The sequence below is a fragment of the Uloborus diversus genome, unplaced genomic scaffold (genome assembly GCF_026930045.1).
Source record: "Uloborus diversus isolate 005 unplaced genomic scaffold, Udiv.v.3.1 scaffold_865, whole genome shotgun sequence".
Lineage (NCBI taxonomy): Eukaryota > Metazoa > Arthropoda > Arachnida > Araneae > Uloboridae > Uloborus > Uloborus diversus.
In genome coordinates this window covers 11,268-34,832 of record NW_026559083.1, presented here as the reverse complement: position 1 = coordinate 34,832, position 23,565 = coordinate 11,268, and the positions used below count along the sequence as shown (strand labels likewise).

General features: G+C 38.0%; 1 protein-coding gene across 1 annotated transcript; it reads left to right on the top strand.

Moving 5' to 3' along the window:
• The first annotated feature begins 22,098 nt into the window (after window positions 1-22,098).
• On the top strand, window positions 22,099-22,819 carry LOC129233980 (uncharacterized). The gene is made up of 2 exons (XM_054867892.1): window positions 22,099-22,290; window positions 22,550-22,819. The coding sequence occupies exons 1-2, from the start codon at window positions 22,099-22,101 to the stop codon at window positions 22,817-22,819; spliced, it is 462 nt and encodes a 153-aa protein (XP_054723867.1).
• Window positions 22,820-23,565: the final 746 nt, after the last annotated feature.

The window sequence follows — 23,565 nt, the reverse complement described above, 5'->3', positions numbered from 1 at the left end:
CTTCAAAATCGACATCCTCGTCCTCCTCTTGGGGAGGAGGTTGTTGGAGTTTTTCTATTTGGGACTTAGTTAATTTTACTTTCTTACTAGAAAGTAAAAAGTCCTCTTTTTTAAAATTATAAAATTTTGGGGGCCTCTGTTTAGAGGCTACCCCAATTTTTGCGCGCGTTTGAATAAATTTCTTTTTTTCTACAGTTTTCTTTTGTTTTTGATCAGTTGGTTTGTTCGAAATTAATTTAGTTGAGTAACTTGTACTGGGGATTTGTGTACTTTGTACTTGAATTTCATTATTATTTTTTTGTGGAGGCTTAGGAGTATTGAGCTGTTTATTTTTTGATTTAGGAGAGTTAGTTGATTTAGTGCTGGTTATTGTAATGATTTGAGGATCTGTTTGTGTACCGGTGGAATTGAATACTTTTCTTACTGCTGCAGCATATGAAAGTCCAGATAGAGGTGTACGAGACTGAACTATTTTTCGTGCGTCTGGGTATGATATGTTCTGAGTAGTTTTGATAACCTGTATTTCTTTTTCGGAGAGCCATTTAGGGCATTTTCTAGAGTAGGACGGGTGATCTCCTTTGCAGTTGACACATTTGAATTCCTTTGAGCATTCATTGCTATCGTGGCCGGCCTCAGCACATCTGGCACAAGTTTCTGTGCCACGGCATGACAGCTTGGAATGCCCAAAGCGCTGGCACTTAAAGCACCGTAGCGGGTTAGGAATGTATGGTCTAACAGGGCATGAGAGATATCCAGCTTTGACACGTGAAGGGAGGATAGGCGTACTAAAGGTCAGAATGACATGTTTCGTATTCTGCATTACGCCATTGCGTTTAATAGTGATCCTTTTCACTCCACTTACGTGTTGGTCCTTCATTTCATCTAGGATTTCCTTCTCTGGTGTGAATAGAAGGTCTGGCTCTGAAATTACTCCCCGAGAAAAGTTTAATGTAGAGTGAGCTGTAACAGTGCAAAGATAAGGACCTAATTGTTTAATAGCTAGTATGAGTTGAATTTGTTTATTATCTTTTATTTCTACCAAAAGCTCGCCTGTTCGTGTTTTTTTTACTGATTTAAATTCGCCGATTAGATTTACAAGAGCTTTGTTGATTAGAAAAGGAGATACAGCAGTAAATGTAAGGTTTTCATTTCTTTTGATAACGAAAAATTTTGCGGAGGTATACGATTCATTCTGACGCTCCCCACAAGGGGGAGAGGTATTTTTTATGTTTTCATCCATGGATTAACCTGGGAACTGAGGGGAAAAACTGGGGTCTAGCCCCTGTGTAGCCCCCCTGCACAGGGGTAAGGCTTTTACACCAGGGTTCGCCTGCTATCCCTGACGTCAACCGTTTGAGGCACCGACTACCCCCGGTACCACGCAGCCACGGGCACGGTAGAGACACCTTGGCTTAGGGGGTTCTGTCCGAATTTAGTAAGTGTGATGAGGGAAGGAAGGGAACTTCCCGCCGATATTCTGTTTGAGCAACTGGGGGTTCACGACTCCTCCCAAGAGCTCGCCCCGAACTCACCACACCGCAAGCCCCCCCACCACGACAAGGTAAACGGACACGGGGGGGCTTGAGAGAGCTTGGGCATCAAGAGTTTTAAAAGGGAATAAAATGGCTAAACTCGATAACTTTGCTCAAGAACTCAAGGTTACTACTATAAATTTCAACTACTATTTAACTTTAATTAACTGGAATTCAATTACACTTATAAAAATTGACGCATACCTCTTTTACCATGATGAAGAAAAATCATAATTTATAATTGTGAGGGTTTTTCCCCTTTAAGTTGTTTATATATAAAAACAGTATCTTCATTTACATTTGACGTTATAACACAATGCGTTCAAATAATTTGAACGAAATAGACTACTTTAAAAAAGATAGACAACCAACTGGAACAAAGATCCGCAGTTGATAACAGTGAACCTGAGCTGACAGAGCATGTGCGATGAAATGTCGGACATAAGGGTCCAAATCCAAAACGACCAGGTCCAAAACGTCCGACGGAAATAACGTCCAAGGAACATAATCTTTATTAAAATTCATTCTTTATTAAAAACACGGACAACACAAATAATTCAACAAAATTTGAGACAAAGGAAACTGGAAGTTACGTCCTAGAGCTGTCCAAAAATGTGGACTTCCTGTCCGTCGGACGTTATGTCCCCTGGACGTTATGTCCGTCTCCCGCAATATCCATTCCCTAGCTAGGCTCGTCATTTGGGGAGGGGGGGGGGCTTTGAAAAAGTATTTTACTATTTGTGGGCACCACGAGTACGGTCCGATTGCAATTCGGGATTTCGAAAAACGCAGTTTGGATTCAAGACTCAAAATTAAAATAAATACCAGGGACTGGATGCTGGATTTTTTGTCGTATATTTTTTGTCTCGTTCTAATGTCTTATTAGAGGCTTTAGTCTTTTGCAGACCTAGTACGATCCCCCGATATGGCACCCAGTCACTGCGCACTCTTCGATGCAAAATTGCACACCGAGTCATTCCATGTCGGGTTTTCCCATCCAGGATTTTTTGAAAATGCCACCCACCATCACTATTCAGGGGTGAATGAATCAGGTACCCCGATAAATCAGGGAGAATAGTTGCTCACTATTCTCCCTGATTTATCGAATCTACCGTCTCTATTTGAAAATATAGACTTTTCTCTTTCTATTTTCGATCATCCTTTCGGTTTTTTTTTTTTTTTTTTTTTTTTTTTGCAAAAAATGTCTTATAGTTGAATCTGATTCACCGATTGAAAGTGATTGCTGACGGGATGAAATGTTAAGGCCACAGCAAAAGGCGTCCACATACCAGGCAAAATGGGGACTATCATGGACTTTAAAGATTTTGGGAATTTCAAGCTGGATTTGAAACTCTGATGGGCAACTGTTCCTGCATTTTTGGCATGTTTCTGGTAAAATATTTTAAGACTTGAGGAATCACTAAATTCCAATGTCTTTCAATCTAACACTCGCTAGAATGGAAATATGGGGCGGGGGGGGGGGGAGAGAGATAAAAGGAAATGAGAAAAATAAAGGCAACACGAATTTGCGAAAAAACGCTGTTCTTGCAAAGAGGGTTAGTCCGCAAATTAACCCACGATGCTGAGATCCAAAAAGTTTGTATTTTGGACAATCTAAGAGGGGGAGGGGTGGGGCTACTCAAGGGCTTCATAATAAAATATCGATAAACTGAATTGAAAGTCATTTTTGAAGCTAGGAGTGGTTCGGGAGTTCCCCTCTGCTAACTCATAAAAATTTAAAAGTCAAAAATGTTTCGGCTGTCTTTAATGATGTAAAAGTGGGAGATTTTAAAAAAAATCGGAAACTGGAGTCTTAAAAACACTAATTTAGGCAATCTTTGGTGAATTGATGAGAGATGGTTTTGGTGTTCTATCCTGAAAATGTTTTGCAGCTGATGTATTAAAAACTATTTGAGGTTATAACTTAAATTTCTTAATAGAAAGGGAATTTGGGACCCTCTCCCGAAAAGTGTTTGTAATTGAAGTCTTAAAACTTTTAGGCTGTCTTTGGCAATGTCAAGAGGGGAGGAAGTGGGCTCTCTTTAGGCGAAATTCCGAATTTGGAATCGTAAAAGCGAACCTTTAGATCATCTTGGGGTTCGGGATCCCCCTTGAAAAAAATTCAAAGCTGAAGCATTCAGAACTCAGTTTTAGATTATCTTTGAGGGACTTAAGAAGAAGGAATTCAAAGACTTTCTCTCAATAAATTTTAGATGTTAAATTCTTAAAACTTTGGTGATGAAAAGGGAGAACCGCAAGTTTAAGTCAAATTTAGTGAACTTAGGGGAAGTAGTTCGGGGGGAGGAGTTTGCTCTCTCCCCCGAAAATTTTTCCATGCTAAAGTATTGGAAGGCTATTTTGGCGTTCTTTGAGTGAGTTAAGAGTTGGGCAATTCGGGGGTCTTTCTCAGAACATTTTCGAAATTGAAGTATTAAAACTTTGGGTTGTCTTTGGTGATGTGAGGAGAGAAGTTGCCCTTATAATAGAAAAATAAATCTCAAACACAAATTTGCACTGCCCTAAATAAACACAAAGAGGGGGGGAGCGCGGGTATTCCGCGGCCCAACCCGAAATATTTCCGTTTCTGAAATTTTAATAGCTATGTTTTGGACTATCTTTAGATGACTTAAGGGGGAAGGGAGTAGGAAGCTTCTTTTAAAAAGTTTCCGAAATTATAGTATTAAAACTTTTAGGCGGTTATAAGTCATGTTTATAGGTAAGGAGGGTACTGTTCCTAGATAAAAAAATTTTTTAGAAACTAAAGCCTTAAAACTCAAATTTAGGATATTTGTGGTGAATTCAGAAAAAGAGGTTCGGATGTTCTCTTCCAAAAATTTTTTGATGCTGAAATATTTAAAACGCCACTTTAGACTATATTTGAGTGCCTTAAGAGGGATGTGATTCGGGGGCCCTCCTTGGAGTGAGGATTCAGTCCCCCTTTTGCTTTTTTATTTAATGAATAATGGAAACTGTACCTCGTTTAAAAAATGTATCTACTTCACTGAAGTGGTTTTTTTATGGCTATTTTCACCTCCTGCTATTTTATAAAAGAATTCGTTTTCAAATGAAGACTGTGTGGGGGAATGGTGCCAGTTTATCATGATTAGTCACGCAAACCTTTCCCCCACCTTTCCTTCTTTTCTGGTTTGTTGGCGCTACCTTGGGTAGACTTTCCGATCATAACTGAATAATGTCGCAAAAGTGAAAATCTTATGTCCCAAGCAATTTTATTGCTGCAATAAAAATGTTTGCGATCGGCAAAAAACTAATGGCCGAGCGCTTTTACCCGTAACATTATCTAACATCGTCTAAAATTGCGTTTTTGGAACTTAAATTTCAACACATTGCCGAAGGAGACCTCCTGAACTCCATTCTTTCGATAATGCATTCACAAAGCGTATAAACGTTATGAAAGGTGGAGTACAATTTCGTTTTTAAAGCTTTAATTTCGGGGAGAGACCAGAGCGCCCCCTCCCTTTCTCTAATGTTTTTGAAGGTCGCCCAGTATTGTGACTTTGAAACCATCTGCTTGAAAAAATTGATGTAGGAGTCCCTGAACCCCTCCTTTCCCTGAACTTTACCAAAATATTCAGTAAATTACCGCCCAATAGCCAGGGCTAAAGCAGAAATACATGAAATACACCGCCAGCTCAGTCAGTTCCAGCCGAGGACTGCAGTTTCGTGCTTATTAGCCCTCATCAGCCCGGCATAGGAAAGTGACTAAACTGGAAAACCTCTTAAAGAAACCAAGAGTGGCAAACAAACTCTGACTGAGCTGGCGGTGTATTTCATGTATTTCTGCTTTAGCCCTGGGCTATTGGGCGGTAATTTACTGAATATACATGCCTTGCCTTTAATATTCGAGTTGAACCGAACCATTGTTTCGGTCACTTCTCTGGTCAGCGCTAATTCTATTATTAACTACCAGTTTGTTTGGCACTCTTGGCTTCCTCAAGAGGTTTTCCATTTCCAGCTCAGTCACTTTCCTATGCCGGGCTGATGAGTGCTAATAAGCACGAAACTGCAGTCCTTGACTGGAACTGACTGAGCTGGCGGTGTATTTCATGTATTCACCAAAATAACCTACCATTGCGTTTTTTGGACTTCAATTTAAAAAAATTTCTGGGGAGGATCCACAGACCCCCCATTATTGGCAGTTTTTAGGTTTTGGAATTACAATATCAAAATGCTTAAATATTACAATTTAAACTAAGTTTATGTTAGAAAAGTCAAACCTTAAAATTCAAATCAGATTCCAAAACTGGCATATTTAAAATCTTTAACATTTATACATATAAATTTTTCTGTAAGCACACTTGCTTGGGGGGGGGGGGATGAAAATATTTTCCGTCTTGAACACATCACCAAACTTGCACCCATGGGTGTAGTTTATGATCCTGGTGCATTTTAAACTCATTTGGGTACAAATATCTTATATATTGTAGTTGAAAATCTTTAATTGCATTTATTTCAAAATCAATTTTTCGTTGTTATTGTTTGTCGACGAGTTCCATAAATCGATAAATTATGAATATTTTTCCTCAAAACTTACCATGCTGCTTTGCAATAATGTTGTGGAGGGCCTGAACTAGGATTTTTGTTCTGAAATAAAAAATACCAGTTTTGTATTAATTTAACTATTGTAACACACACGAAATCACCATTATTTTCATATTTAGGGTGCGTTTACATGCATATCTTAAAAATAGTTAGGACTATAACTAAAATTCTAGTTCTGGCCCTAAAGTTTATAATAATGAATCCACAAAAAAAAAAAATTATCACTTTCCATGCATAATTGTGGTTATGACAACCTATTTCATATTTATCAATCTTCGGTCTAAAATACACAAAAATTGCCCCATTGCTATCAAGTATATTGTAGTTTGCTATATTTATTATTTTTTTCTATCTAATTTTATGTCCCTTTTTTGTAAAATCACCAAAAAAAAAAAAAGTGTTTTGTCATATTTTTTAAAAATCTCATCCGAACGTGGTGAGATACCGCATGAATTCTTGAGGATTGAAATTTTGAAATTCTTGCATTTATGTATTACATAAATTATGTTAGGGGGTATTTATATAAATTGATCATCAAATATATTTAATTATTTTATCATGAAATGAACTTTTTTTGCAATTTAATTTGAAGTGTGCCAATGATTATGCACTATATATATGTAAAATTTTTAGGGGTAAGGTACCATTTTTTTAACATTTGTTTGAAATTTGAGTCAAAATCTCATTTTGCTATGTAGTATGATTACGCGAAGTAAATCAGTCGCCAGAGTAAATCAAGCCACATCCCCAATCGCTGCTCACAATTCTAATTCACCAAATATGTCTTGAGCAAATGCTTTACCCTCTTTCTCAGGCCAGGAAAATGAATGTGTCAAAAATTTCGTATCACAAATATCAGATGTGGCCGAACTAGAGAAATGGTCACCTGAAAAGAAGTTAATATTCCTAAAATTAAATTTAAAGAACAAAGCACTTGACTTCCCTTAACCCCCATTGACCCTCGTGCTGTATCAGCTAAGTCTTTCGATGATTTGACAAAATTATTGGTAGATAAATTTTCTGTGAAAACAAACTTCAACAGGTGCAGGAAAATTTCTCTAATATAAGGCAGAAACCAAATCAGTCAGTTTCGGACTTAATCGAGCAAATTGAAATAGCTGCCACTAAATACATTGATGTCAATGATCCTTCAGCTGAAATTCAGAAATTGAAGGAAAATTTAAAATTTTCAAAACTTTTAGAAGCTTTAAGGGAGGACATTAAAATTGAAGTCAAAAAACTCGGTCCAGTTAATTTTGAGGAAGCGGCAAAATTTGCCAAGAATATAGAAAGTGCATTTAGCTAGTATAGTGTTTCAAACATAAGCTGTCGCCCAAATATTGAAATTCAAACTTTACTTCAAAATCAAATAGAGACAAATAAGCAAATAAAAATTCTCACTGATCAATTAAATCAATTCAAAGAAAATTCTGTCCAGGTGAATAACACCCACCAACAAAATTTACCAACCACGTCTTTGGCCAATCCTTCTGTTCTGGTATTTATTCCCTGGTCCCACTTCACGCCAAATTTTCAAAATGACAAAATTTGTGTCATATTTGTGGTAAACCACATCTCACCACCCAATGTTGGCATTACCCTACTAACACTAGTCAGCAGGGAAATTCGTATAGTCAGCGGGGAAATTTATACAGTCATAGGGGCAGTAATTACAGCCAAAGGGGTAGTTTTAATGGGCATTCAACCAATAGGGGCAGTCGTAGATCTTTTACTAGTAGGCGAGGTCCTTTCATACCCTACCAAAGAAATTCAAACTATGGGGGGAATTTAAACTAAAAGGGGGTTTTTGGTAGAAAAATAAGAAAATAGAACTAAGGGATCCCACAGAAACCCCACAAAAAAAAGAAGCAACCCTTAGTGATGACAGTAAAGAAAGTTCTCAAAACAAAAGAAAAAAACTTAAAATCTGACGTGAATAGGGACTATCCCAAAATTTCTTCCAACGATAATGAATCAGCTGATAATTCTGAAATTCAGATTTTATCATCATGTAATATTCAAAATCCTTGCAGTTTACCATTAATTGAAATTAAATTTGGCAAACAAACTTATATTGCTCTTATCGATTCAGGAGCGAGCATCAGCTTGGCTCAGGCTGACATATTATCTAAAATAAAAGAAGTTGCAAAAGTGGAGTATGTCTCCCGTTCAGTCAGTTAAAATTCAACTTTTGAACAGTTCCACTGTTCCTTACATGTCATCTGCTAACCTGTCCTTCAAAATAGACACTAAATGGCTCATGAACCTATTTTTCGTCACACAAAACAACTGGGGCTACGATTATTAGTTCATCTTAGGATAAGATTTCTTACAGAGAAACAAGTTGATAATTGATCCTGCCAATAACAGGCTTATCATGGACAATAATCACTTCAAATTTTTTGACCATGACACTGAACTTGAAAATAATCAGATTCCTAATGACACCGATTTGGACAAATGCATATACAATGCTAAAATTGTTAACAATATAACTATTTTGCCAGGAAATTTTGAGGTAGTGAAACTTGCAATCCCAGAAAATATGCAAATGCACAAACAGGTCTTGCTCACCCCAAAAACAAATAGAATTGGTTATCGAATCAGTGATTTCATTCACACAACCACCTGTGACAATTTTATTTATAGAATTATCGAGAATGACACTGCTAAGAAAATCAAAATCAGAAAAAAAAAAATTAATTGTTGGTACACTCGAACCTTTCAATGAAAATAATTTAGTGAAACCCACCGAGGAGCAGATTTTTCAGGTCAACAATTTAAATACCCAGGATATTGACAGTTTGAGGAAAGAAGACTTAAAGGAGTCTGACTTTGATTTAAATCACCTTAAATAAAATGATAGAAAAAAGTATTGGAATTATTGATGGAAAACTACTCTGCTTTCTCAAAGAGTTATGCCACACTTGGTCTGACGGATGCCGTTACCCCTGATTTCAAACTTCTTCACAATTTTCCTTTGCAAACAAAGCCCTACCCCATTCCTAAAGTTGCAAAACGGTTTGCTCAGAGGGAGATTGCCCAGCTCCTAGAAGCTAAGTTGATCGAACCAAGCACTAGTTCCTATAATTTCCCTGTACTTTTTGTCAGGAAAGGCAGTCACCCCAACCAAAATTCTAAAGAATTAAAATTTCGCATGGTCATAGACTACGGTTATTAAATAGTAAAACTGAATCCTTTAAAATATGCCTGCCTAAAGTTGCTGAAATCATACAAAATATTGCTGGTCAGAATTATTATTGTGTTTTGGACCTTAAGTCTGCTTTTTTCCAAATTAAACTTCAGGATCAGGAAAAACTTGCTTTCTGCTCAGAAATTGGCAATTTCCAGCCTTGCCGTCTACCGTTCGGTGCCAAGGATTCGACTTCTTTCTTCTATTTAGCCATATCTAAATGTTTAAATGGCCTGACAGGCAAAAATGTTCAATTTTTCTTGGATGATATCATATTGGCTTCTTCATCTCTCCCTGAAATGCTTAAATTGTTAGATATTTTCCATCGATTGAGATTATTCAATTTGACATTAGACCCTGCCAAAATGCAAATATGCAAAAACAAAATTGTGTACTTGGGCTACACCCTTGATAAACATATTCTCCATCTGAGGAAAACATCAATAAAATTTTGTCCTTTCCCAAACCCAAAGATCTTCAAACCCTTCAATCATTTCTGGGAATGGTAAATTATTTTCGGCATATGATTTTTAATTTTTCAAAAGTAATTGAACCTTTGACCAATCTAACCAAAAAAAACACACCTTTTGTATGGACCTCTGAATGTCAAAATGCCTTCGACACATTGCAGGACACAATACTTAAGAAGCCTGTATTAAGAAATTTGAACCCCAGTGAAAAATTGTATCTTGTGACTGATGCTTCTCAGCAAGCAATATGTGGCATACTAATGCAAAAGGATAAGGGAAAATTCTATCCCATTGAATTTTACTAAAGAAAATTGTCAGGTGCTGAATCCCGTTATCCTTCCATTAGGCGTGAATTCTTAGCAATTTTTGCATCCGTAAAACATTTTCATGAAAATTTGTATGCAAAACCCTTAAGAATTTTAACCGATGCAAAGGCACTAACGTATCATCTTAAGTTAGAAAAACAAACTGACATTGTTGCACTGCAGCCTTTTGATTACAAAATTTCACATTTGCCTGGTTTCAGAAACCCAAGTGATTATTTGACCAGATGTATTGAGGGTTCCTTCGGAGAAGGTTTCTTAATCGCAATGGAATTCTGTGTGACATCAGCTTGGGAGGAGGATAGTTGAGCTTCGTCGTTAACTTGAATCATCTGTGATAGACTCGATTGCTTAAACTTGTATTCGTCCAAATCACCATCGTGTGTGATGAATCGAAAAGTAATGCTGACACGAGGTTCTTTAATAGCTCTTTCGGGCTGTAGACCTCGTTTTTTGGCGGCAACATCTCGTACAGATCACCATAACCACTGCTAATCGATTGAGATGGATATCCAGTACGTGTAAAAGTGACTATTCTTGAGGCACCAAATGCAACAGCCGTTACTCCGACACTTTTATCGACGGACGATTCGGAATCTTTGTGCATACCGATTGCGGATAATCCACAGTTGTAGAAGTTCACCAAAGCATAGTTGAAACACTTTCCAGTCACAGATTCCACGTCTTGTTTAATTCGCAGCATCAAGGGAGTCCATGTGCAGGATTCAAGGTGCCGGAATATCGATAATTGAGTCCTTCGTCGCCGAAAGCAAATGATTTACGTTTCGGAGTATATCTGCGTCCATACACAACTACATTAATATCTTCAAATGGCAAATTCAAAAGTTCTTTGAATATACTATCAGCCACCTCACGAGTGTAGAATTGTTCTTTAACTCGTACATTCAAACCATTCGCACTTACTTAGTAATCCATAATTTCAGAACGAACAACACTAGCAACCGAGCACAGCAAAAATCGGAGCGAGGATGAAAAATTTATCAAGATTACAACTTCACTTCCAGTCGTGGCGCTGCAATCGCTGTGATTAATATTCACAAGATGATCTCAGTGTCTAGAGGAGGGGATGGCGCTTATCATATGATTTACAGTCACATATTTTCTGACTTGCGTTCACGAGCGGTTCACGTGATGGTTAATCGCTGCTGACCGAAGGGTAATCATTTATCTTATTAATTTCAGTGGGTATGATGCTTAATCTGAGTTTGATCATGTGATCTTCAGCCATCCACAGGAGTCTCTGTAATTAGAGCTGACTCATTTGCTCGTGGTAAGTTGACATGCAAAGAGGATTAAATTGTTTCGGAGTGAACCCATTATCACGATAAGTCAATTTCAAAAACTCACTGTAAGAGCAAGTTGTGAATGCATCAAGTTTGCTAGCGTTGTGTTGAATAGTAAATTTTACAATCATGAATTATACGTTAAAAGAAAATGAGTTGAATGTGCGCACCGTCGCTAGGTTTTTTAATGGAGGCAATTAGACGACATCATCACTCCAAACATCCCGAGTGATGAAAACCCTCCAGCTGCAAAACGATTGCGATCCAAAGATTGGACTACGAAGAGTGTCACCCTCTTCAATCATCTGGAAACGATAATTGTGTCGAGCAACTCTCCTCGATAAAAAGTTCCGAGTCAAGACATCCCACCCCAATCTGTTTTTGAAAGTCTGGAATCAAACACTGTGAATTGTGTGGACGAGACATGTACTACAGCAGAAAAGATTAAACTTCCAACATTAGAGAAACCCCTGCGGAATTCCTCACCCCTTATGCCTTCAACAAGCTCCATTGAAGAAAACGAATCTTGCCAGATTCTTAATGCTGATGAAGGACTTCCCGTGTATCCTATTCGGTCGGAATTCATCAAGATTATTCCCAAAAGGGATTATTTGGAAGAATATCCAAAGGATGCTTTTCCTCGCTTCGACGAGAGAAAGATGGAAGCATACGATTTACAATTAGGAACCTTTCTATATATTGTGGTTAAACCAAATGGAAGTATAGTAATGATGATTGAAGATTGTTATAATTGGAAAAAAAATTAATTTCACTCCACACTTTCACTTTCGTTGACTTCATGGAAAAACTATGCTTTTTCAATCTTGTGTATAAAGATTGCAGTTTTGTCGCGTACAATGAAATTATTGTATTTAATGTGAAAGGACAATGTATCATGTAGATGCCTCTGAATCGAATATAATATTCGACAGTGAAAAATTCACACTTCACGAAGAATCTGCTAAGTGCCTATTGGATAATTTTTGTGAGATTATGGAAAAATTACAAGAAATGATGTTTTCAACGATTTTACAAGATATGATACGAATCTATCGCGATGAATTCAAACCGAAAAAAGTGATTGATGTTCATGATGGAATTCGTAAACATTTGTTGAACAGTATGCGCGATTGTCTGAACGAAAACTTTCGCTGTGCGAGATGTAAAATAATGTATCTATCGCAAACGCAACATAGATGTGTTTCACAAAAACTTTCATTCGAAATATCTATGCATCGAAGCTTATTTTTTTCTAACTGTTAACTTAAATGAACTTGCATGTAAAATTTCACAAACTGTTTGGGTATATGACAGTATGTTACAAGAAATCACTTGGGAATATTTTAAATATCTAAATACTTATCTGTAAGTACTTTATTAATATTGCATGTGCGTGAAATGTTTAAATAAATGTATTTGGCTTAATTTCATTGTTTTCATTCACATGTAAACATAATGATAATTTTTTTGAATTAACTGAAAATTGATAACTAACGTTATTAGACGATAAAGTAATTATATATATATAGTATCTTGTGTTAAGAAAAATAACTATTAATAAAATCAAAGTGTTAAATGATGGGGTGAGAAAAAATCATGACTGTGATAAAAGTTTTGGAAATAATTAAACTCACTGTAGATTAGATGAAAAAAAATTACTAGTTTGCGAAAACATTATACACTGACTACCAATAAGTATTTGGACACCTGTGATAGAAAAGAAAAACTAATTTTATTCAAAATCAATAGTTGGTAACGCTTCTACGAGAGGAAATTACAGTGTAAACCCTCCGGGGCATACTTTCCACAAGTCTTTGTATGACAGCTAGTGGTATTTTCTTCCACTCAGCTTGGAGAAGACATAGAAGTTCCTTCACCGATTTTGCACGGGGAGTGCACCCCTGAATTCGGCGATGGAACTCGTCCCAGAGGTTTTCGATAGGGTTCAGGTCTGGGCTCTGGGCAGGCCAGTTCATTCGATGAACTTCATTGGCACCATACCAAGCTTTGGTTAACGTCGAAACATGACAACTGGCATTGTCGTCCTGAAAGTAACAGGGGTCCAACACGTAAAACAGCCATAAGGTAGGAAGCACATCGTCATCCAAAATAGTGCAGTAGGCATCGCAGTTGAGCTTACCACGAATGGAGACCAAGGGTCCCAGCCCATACCAGGAGAAACACCAATAGACCATAATTCCACCTTCGCCGAACTTGACTGCTGGCACAATGCATTCTCGCAGGAGACGTTCTCCAGGTAGACGCCAGACCCAGACCCTGCCATCCGAACGGTAAAGGGTGAACCTTGATTCGTCACTCCGAAGAACTTGTTTCCACGGATCTACGGTCCAATTTCAATGTGCTTTGCACCACATTAACCGAGCAGCGCGGTTAGACTTTGTAATCAAAGGCTTATGGGCAGCAGCACGACCATGAAAACCTAGCAGATGTGCTTCCTTGCGGATGGTATTATATGAAATAATACTCCCGGATGCCTGTGAAACTCCTCGCGGATGAGGGTCATCGGTAGGGTGCGGTTCTTCCGAATTTCTCAGAACAGCACTCGTCAGTGTCTATCTCCCAATTTCGTTGGTCTGCCGACTCGGGGCACATTCCAACAATGACCGCTCACCTTCCACTTTTGAATTACATATGGCACTGTTGATTTTGAGTACTTCAGATCGCGAGTAATGTCCCTTAAGAATCGGCCACATTTGTGATACCCAATAATTATACCTTTCTTAAAATCAGAGAGCTCCGAACTGCGAGGCATCTTGCAAGCGACCAAACCCGATGCTGTTTCCTACACGATATACACCGGCGGAAGCCGTGACATACCTTAGGACCGCAGATATCGACATTTGCATAGGTGTCCAAATACTTATTGGTAGTTAGTGTATGTGTAAGAATTATTTAAAGATTTGGAAGAAGCGTCAGAATAAAAAAAAAATTGGGAAATTGTTTTTCCTTTATTGTGTGAAAAAGACAGAGAGAGAAGTTCTTATCTTTCCCCAGACCACTTGTGGTTTTCATGTGTTCGACGATGCATAAATTCATTGACGCATTGTTGATAGCAAAGCATGCGGAGAAAGACTAGAGTTGGATTTTTTTCGAAAAAGGAGGACATTCAATGTTTATTATTGAAATCCAATATTTTTTTGAAATTGGTATAGATTATAAAACTAATTTAAAAGTTTTCTAAATGGGTGTGAAAAAAAATCTTGAATTGTAAATATTTCAGATGCGGAAGATCACTTATATCATGAAATTATTCATTCAAGGGTACTCGATGTGACATGCAATCTTGAACATGAAAGGATTGGGGTGTGCTGAAGATGAGTCAGACTGGATGGTGACACCCCATGAAGAGAAAAGGAAGGAGAAACGGCCAGAAGAAGAAAAAGTAACTCAAGACGGAGGATGGTCCGTCCACCCTTCATCGTCGGATGGCGGAAGATCTTCAAAATCTACATCCTCGTCCTCCTCCTGGGGAGGAGGTTGTTGGAATTTTTTAAATTGGGACTTGGTTAATTTAACTTTCTTGCTAGAAAGTAAAAAGTCCTCTTTTTTAAAATTATGAAATTTTGGGGGCCTCTGTTTAGAGGCTACCCCAATTTTCGCGCGCGTTTGGATAATTTTCTTTTTTTCCACTGTTCTCTTTTGCTCAGTTGGTTTGTTGGAAATTAATGTAGTTGAGTAACTTGTTCTCGGATATTGTGTAGTTTGTACTTTAATTTCGTTACAATCTTTTGGTGGTGGCTTAGGAGTAGTGAGCTGTTTATTTTTTGATTTAGGGGAATTTGTCGATTTAGAGCTGGTTATTGTGTTAATTTGAGGGTCTGTTTGTGTACTTGTGGAGTTGAAAACTTTTCTTACTGCTGCAACATATAAAAGTCCAGCTGGAGGTGTACGAGACTGAACTATTTTTTTTGCGTCTGGGTATGAAATATTCTGAGTAGTTTTGACTACTTGTATTTCATTTTCAGAGAGCCATTTTGGGCATTTTCTAGAGTAGGACGGGGGGTCTCCTTTGCAGTTGACACATTTGAATTCCTTTGAGCATTGCTATCGTGGCCGGCCTCAGCACATCTGGCACAAGTTTCTGTGCCACGGCAGGACAGCTTGGAATGCCCAAATCGCTGGCACCTAAAGCACCGTAGCGGGTTTGGAATATAAGGTCTAACCGGACATGAGAGATATCCAGCTTTGACACGTGAAGGGAGGATAGGCGTACTAAAGGTTGGTTGGTTTGGTTTGACTTTTATGGCGCAAGAGCCCTTGAGGGCTATACTGCCCCAAACGATATTTCGTTATATTCTATTTATTTTTTATTAAAGAATATAGTAAATAAAAGCATATTTTGAAGAAGAAAGTATAAAACTTCAAGTGTCAGTATTGAAAAAGTGCAGCCGAGAAAAACATTTAAACAATTTGAAGATAAAGACAAAGTGGACGAAAAAATATCTTGAAAAACAAAGGAAGGACGAAATCACATAATGACGAGACAAACACTAAATTAAAAAGGAGAATCAAATCTCCTGGAGGAAGGAGTACAAATTGCGATGGGGTGGATCCCCCAGCAACTCATTCAAAGATGGGTTAAAATTATTAAAATATTTATAACGAATTAGGTTAAAATTTGGGCAGTTGCATAAAATGTGCAACACTGTCTGATTTACATCACATGTAATGCATGTTGGAACTGGTTCATGACTTAAGAGATATTTGTGGGTGAATCTGGTATGTCCAATGCGAAGTCGAGCTAATAAGACTTGTTCTCTTCTGGCGATATTCAATGATCCGAAACCTCTAGTGGAGGGCTGGATCGAATGTAATTTGTTTTCGATTTCTGAATTCCACGTCCCCTGCCAATACGTGTTGAGGCTTACAACGATGGCGTTTCTGATATCATCGAAAGGGACACTATTATCCACCAGGATACTTGCAGCTTTGGCAGCTGAATCGGCTGCCTCATTGCTGCAGTGCCCACATGACCAGGGATCCAACAAAAGGTCATTTCAAAATTATTTTGCATAAGGTTTTTGTATAAAAGATATGACTGGATGACTATAGGATGGCTGTTATTATTGGAATGAGTGATGGCTTCCACTGAACTCTTTGAGTCAGTGAATATCACCCACTTTCTTTAAATGGATTGGGATATTGATTCTAGAGATGAAAATATAGCTTTTATTTCTGCAGTAAATACCGAGCAAGATGTGTTTAATTTTTCCGCCGTAACTTGATCATTAATTATTGTGGAAAAGCCGACGTGATCGACAGCTTTTGATCCGTCAGTGAAAATGTGTTTATAACCGGAATACTTGCTTTTGATCTCATGAAAGGCTTGTTGATAAACTGTATTAGCAGTAGTTTGTTTTGGGAATTTTGAGAAATCATTGATTATAGAAGGTATGAGTTCGCGCCATGGTTCAATTAGTTTTATTGTATTGACCGTTTTGAAATCTGATAGCTGCAGGTCTCAGAGTACCCGACGCATTCGGATCCCAAATGTTGGGGTCATCGAAGGCCGGTGTAGAAATAAAGCAACATTAGATGTATTAAAAATATGGAGATGTAGTGGGTGATTGGTGCAGGGTTTTGTTTTGAAGTAAAAATTTAAAGAAAGTTTGAGGCGTCTATTGTTTAGAGATTGTTCGTGTGCAAGGATATGAAGACTGTTGATAGGTGAAGTTCGAAATGCTCCTGTGCAGATGCGCAGTGCCTGATTATGTATTGGATCCAGACTTTTCAGATAGGTTTTTTGCAGCGGAGCAATAAATTTGACATCCATAATCAAGCTTTGAGCGTATCAGAGCCCTGCATATTCTTAACAGAGACTCTGTATCAGCACCCCAAGAAGTGTTCGCTAAGACTTTGAGGATATTTAATTTTAATGAGCATTTCTTTTTTAACTCTTGTATATGCGGTATAAATTTAAGTTTATTATCAAGTGTGAGACCAAGGAATTTTCCTTGATCTTTTACAGCTATTGGTTGATTATTGAGGAGAAGATTTGGATTAGGATGAAGGCCTTTTTTACGGCAGAAATGAATACAGAATGTTTTTTGAGCAGAGCAGTGAAGCCATTTTCTTCCGCCCATTGGGTTACTTTATTGATTGCAATTTGAAGTTGTCTTTCAATGATACTAATGTTCGATGAAGAGAAAGAAATTTGAAAGTCATCAACGAACATGGTACCCTTGACAGCGGGAGGCAGTTGTTCGATTAAGTTGTTGATTGCTATTATAAAAAGAGTTACGCTTAGTACACTTCCCTGGGGAACTCCTTCTTGAATGAATGTATCTGACAGAACAGACTTGACGCGTACACGAAAAGAACGATATTTCAGAAAATTGGAGAGAAAGATGGGTAAATTACCTCGCAACCCATACTCGTGCAGGGTTTTGAGGATCCCATACCTCCAGGTACGGTCGTATGCTTTTTCAATATCGAAAAATACGCTCACAAGATGTTTTCGTTTAAGAAATGCTTCTCTTACTGATGTTTCGAGAAGCATTAGATTGTCTATTGTGCATCTGCCACGCCTAAATCCATTTTGATATGAGGATATGAGATGGTGTGACTCCAGAATGTGCATTAGTCTGGCGTTTACCATCCGTTCCATGACTTTACATAGGCAACTAGTGAGAGCTATAGGTCTATAGCTCTCAGGTTTATCAGATTGTTTATTTGGTTTAAGGATAGGGATAACTGTTGCTTGACTCCAGGATTTTGGGAATCTATGTTCGGAATATATTCTATTAAAAAGCTGCAGAATATTTTGTAATGAAGACCTGCTTAGATTTTTTAACATGCTATTGTGTATTTCGTCAGGACCAGGTGATGTGTTTTTTGATTTTTGTAAAGCAATATTTAGTTCTTGAAATGTAAATTTTGTGTTGTATTGATGAATAATGTATGAATTAAAATCAAGAACTCTTCGTTCCTTGCGTGATTTCATGGTTATAAATTTTGAGCAATAGTTATTTGCACTGGAGACTTCTGCCAAATAAGTCCCCATGCAGTCAGCCACCTCTTTGTGATCCGATAAAAGTTGACATTTTTCTCCAGAATGGGTGCACAGGATACATTGTAGTTTCCAGCGATCTTTTTTATTTTACTCCATACGGTCTTTGATGGAGTGGACGTCGTGATTGTGCTGACATAGGCTTGCCACGAGTCCCGCTGGCTTTTCCGCCGAATTCTCCGAGCTTCAGCACAAGCTCGTTTAAGTACCACAAGATTTTGTGTGGTGGGATATCGACGAAATATGTTCCATGCTTTTTTTTGTTTCTTTTGAGCTTCCTGGCAAGCAGAGTTCCACCAAGGTTTAGGGAATTTGATCCTACCTTTAGTGGTTCTTGGAATAGCAACGTTTGCTGCCGTCAAGATAATGTCGGTTACTCGGCTTACCGCTACATCTAAATCAATATTAGTCACGTCTTCCGATGTTATTTCTGCCAAATGGGTAAATGCTGACCAATCAGCTCGATCAATGCAAAGTCGGGCTTGCTGATGCTGCTGATGTCCGCAGCGTACAGTAGAGGTTATCCTGATCGGAAAGTGGCCGCTGGTGCAGAGACCACCCTCTACCTGGATATCCCAACGTGGCAGAAAAGGTGAGCATATTACGAGATCGATGGCATGGTAAGATTGGGTAGGAAGATGAAAATAAGTGTTTTCACCGTTATTAAGAATGTAAAGATCATTGTCTTCAATAAAATTTTCTATTGTTAAACCTCTACTGTTGGAGTCTGAGAGGATTATGGCCATTAAAATCCCCCAAGATGACAAATGGGGGGAGGAAGTTGATCAACTAGTGTCTGCAATTCCACGCTTCTCAAGTCATAAGAAGATGGGATATATACAGAACAAACTGTGAACAGCGAGTGAAGGTGAACTCGCGCAGCTACTGCTTGCAGGGATGTATTGATATTGAGCTGGCTAGATGCATAATCGTTAGAGATTAGCAATGCCATTCCTCCACAACGACGGTCTCCTGACAAGCAATCCTTGCGGTATATGTCAAAACCTTTCACTCTCGGTCTATCAACAGGGGACAGAAATGTTTCTTGCAGACAAAATATGGCCGGTTGGTGATATTCGACAAGATCTTTGATGTCTGTGACATTATGCGAGTAACTCTGACAATTCCAAGAAAGAATGCTCAGGGCCATGAAGAGAAAAGGAAGGAGAAACGGCCAGAAGAAGAAAAAGTAATTCAAGAAGGAGGATACTCCGTCCACCCTTCATCGTCGGATGGCGAAAGATCTTCAAATTCGACATCCTCGTCCTCCTCTTGGGGACGAGGTTGTCGGAGTTTTTCAATTTGGGACTTTGTTAATTTTACTTTTTTACAAGAAAGTAAAAAGTCCTCTTTTTTAAAATTATAAAATTTTGGGGGCCTCTGTTTAGAGGCTACCCCAATTTTTGCGCGCATTTGAATAATTTTCTTTTTTTCTACAGTTTTGTTTTTGATTAGTTGGTTTGATCGAAATTAATTTAGTTGAGTAACCTGTACTCGGGATTTCTGTACTTTGTACTTTAATTTCATTACTATTTTTTTGTGGAGGCTTAGTGGTATTGAGCTGTTTATTTTTTGATTTAGGAGAGTTAGTTGATTTAGTGCTGGTTATTGTAATGATTTGAGGATCTGTTTGTGTACCGGTGGAATTGAATACTTTTCTTACTGCTGCAACATATGAAAGTCCAGCTGGAGGTGTACGAGACTGAACTATTTTTCGTGTGTCTGGGTATGATATATTCTGAGTAGTTTTGAGTACCTGTATTTCTTTTTCAGAGAGCAATTTAGAGCATTTTCTAGAGTAGGACGGGTGATCTCCTTTGCAGTTGACACATTTGAATTCCTTTGAGCATTCATTGCTATCGCGGCCGGCCTCAGCTCATCTGGCACAAGTTTCTGTGCCACGGCAGGACAGCTTGGAATGCCCAAATCGCTGGCACTTAAAGCACCGTAGCGGGTGTGGAATATAAGGTCTAACAGGGCATGAGAGATATCCAGCTTTGACACGTGAAGGGAGGATAGGCGTACTAAAGGTCAGAATGACATGTTTAGTATTCTGCATTTCGTCATTGCGTTTAATAGTAATCCTCTTCACTCCACTTACGTGTTGGTCCTTCATGTTATCTAGAATTTCCTTCTCTGGTGTAAATAGAAGGTCCGGCTCCGAAATGATTCCCCGAGAAAAGTTTAATGTTGAATGTGGATAAGTTGTACAAAGATATGGACTTAATTGTTTGATAGATAGGATATGTTGAACTTGATTTGGATGTTTTATTTCCACTAATAATTCACCAGTACGTGTTTTTTTTTTACAGATTGAAATTCACCTATAATATTTACGAAAGGCTTTGTTGATTAAAAATGGGAAAAGTGCAGTAAATGTGAGATTTTCGTTTCTTTTTATAACAAAAAATTTAGCAGATGGAAGCGATTCTGTCTGACGCTCCCCACAAGGGGGAGAGGTATTCTTTATGTTATCATCCGTAAATTAACCTGAGAATTGAGGGGAAAAATTGAGGTCTAACCCCTGTGTAGACCCCCTGCACCGGGTAAGGCTTTTACACCAGGGTTTGCCTGCTATCCCTGACGTCAACCGTTTGAGGCACCGACTACCCCCGGTACCACGCAGCCACGGGCACGGTAAAGACACCTTGGCTTAGGGGATTCTGTCCGAATTTGGTAAGTGTGATGAGGGAAGGAAGGGAACAAAAGTCCCTTCCCGCAGATATTCTGTTTGAGAAACTGGGGGTTCACTACTCCTCCCAAGAGCTCGCCCCGAACTCGCCACACCGCAAGCCCCACCATCACGACAAGGTAAACGGACACGGGGGGGGGGGGGGGGGAGAGAGCCAGCAAGGTGTATCCTTAACATTTCTGTGAAAATGCTTTCCCGTTCTTCAGAAACGGAACCATCTTCCTTTTCAATGGAACCCAGTTGACAAAATTTGTCTCTAGAGAGTATTTTCGTGAGTTTATATATATATATAGCAACACGAGAAACGCTGTCCAAGTGGCTACAGAACTATCTCCAGTAATCCTGTTTCCTGGTTCTTATTGCCTTTTGCGAGCTTCATGGTACGAAGACCAATCGCCCGTTTTCTTGGCCTTATTAAAAAGCCTTCTTAAATTCTTTCTTAATTCACTAAGATTCAAAGTTTTTAACACATGTGGTCATGAGGATCAGACTAGCAATGCACAAAATTCTTCCTCCTTCATGACCATTTCACTTAAAGCACAACTTCAGCGTATGGTGCGCAATGGAAAAATTAACTTGCCGTATGTTCAAAATTACATAAATGTAGATGATACAATTTCAGACATGAACAATGGGAAAATGTATAAAAAATTACAAAAACGAACGGAATCCACATTTCTGACATATAATTTCTCAGTTGATGGCCTGTAAAAATGGATCTGTATCTTAAGCCTTTTGTTGAAGAAGCAATTGAACTTGCTGAGATTGGGATTTCTTTAGATCCTGGATCCAAGCATACCCTGAAAGCATACGCAGCACGTTTCTATGCTGACTCAGTAGCACGGCCATGCATTCAGAACCCGACTCAATTTAATGGGTATTCTGGTTTCAGTTGGTGCAAGCACCCTGGCTTTATTGTGAATGGTATTGTGAAATATATAGATAGAGATACTTTACTTTATGCAGACAGAACGGAAAAGGAGACAATAGAGTAATGCACGATGCCATGACAGCAGGTAAGAGCATACTAGGGTGTAAAGGACAAAGTGCTTTGCTCCCAATACCTTCCTTCAATGTTATTTCGGGTTTTGTGCGCGATTACATGCATGGTATTTTTTTGGGAGTCACTAAGTATCTTGTTTCTTTCTGGTTTGACAGCCGAAATCACTCTAAGGATTTTTTCTTGGTTTAACTGCAATTTGCAAGGTGATAAATGATCGCATGCCAAAAATTGTTTTGCCTCGTAATGTCGGCAGAGTTCCAAGGACGACTTACGAGAGAGACCTATATAAGGCATGTGAATGGAAAAATTTCTTACTGTGTAAGTGATTTCCATGTCTAGAGGGTATATTAGACTCTGATTACTGGAGCACATTAGTTTACTGACAGGTACAGTGTGCCTTTTAATGCAAAACTCAATAAATATAAATAGTTTAAAAGTTGTTTATGAGTTAATTTTAAAATTTGTAACTGAAGTTCAAATAATGTATGGGGAAGAATCCATGACCTATAACGTACATCTTTTGCTGCACTTCACTACCAGTGTTGTAAATTGGGAGCCACTTTGGTGCCATTCAATGTTTGTATATGAAGGGTTTAATTCCACACTACAATCCTTTATAATGGGTACTCGTGGAATCAAAAGCAGAGCTGTAAAAAAGTTTTTATTACATCAAGAGATATCTAATAACAATGTATACCAACTAATGTGTTAACCTTCATATCAAACATAAATTCTAAATCAAATTCACACAAAAAGTTGAAGCGCATAGGGGAAATTATTTTGTACGTAACACCATCTCTCCATGTATAAGATGTATGCTCCGAAAATTTTCTTGTTGATTTCATGGCACTTAATAATTGTTCAATAATGCTGATGTCTCTTATTTTAAACGACTAACAATTAAAAATATGCTACTCACAGTAAAATATAATAAGCAATTTCGAACATGTGACTCATTTGTCTATACTAATAATGTAATTGGTAAAATTATGTTTATTGCTTTCAATGAAAGACTTGAAAAAGTTGTACTTTTTTTACAAAAATATGAAATTTCTAAAAAATTAAACAGAAATGTAGAATACATGTATGCTGTTAAAAAATCAAACACTTTTCTAATCGTTCATGCAAATGACATAATTGGCAATTGTGCCGAATTTGATAATACTGATGGATCTATCATTATTTCAAAAGTTCCAACATCATACGAATTGTCTACCTCTAGTGGTTTATTAATTTCTATCTCATCTTCAGCAATTTTATGCCTGTCCTTTTTGTTATAATTTTAACCTTTGAACCTGTTAGAAATGTGTTCTATTGTGCTGTTCTTTTCAAATATATTCAGCAACCATATTTAAATTGTAATTTTGATTGCTTGTATGTTAAGCAGTTCGTACCACCAAACTCTTTCACTCTCTATATAAGAGTGTTGTCAAGGTAATTCTGAATTCTTTCATGGAT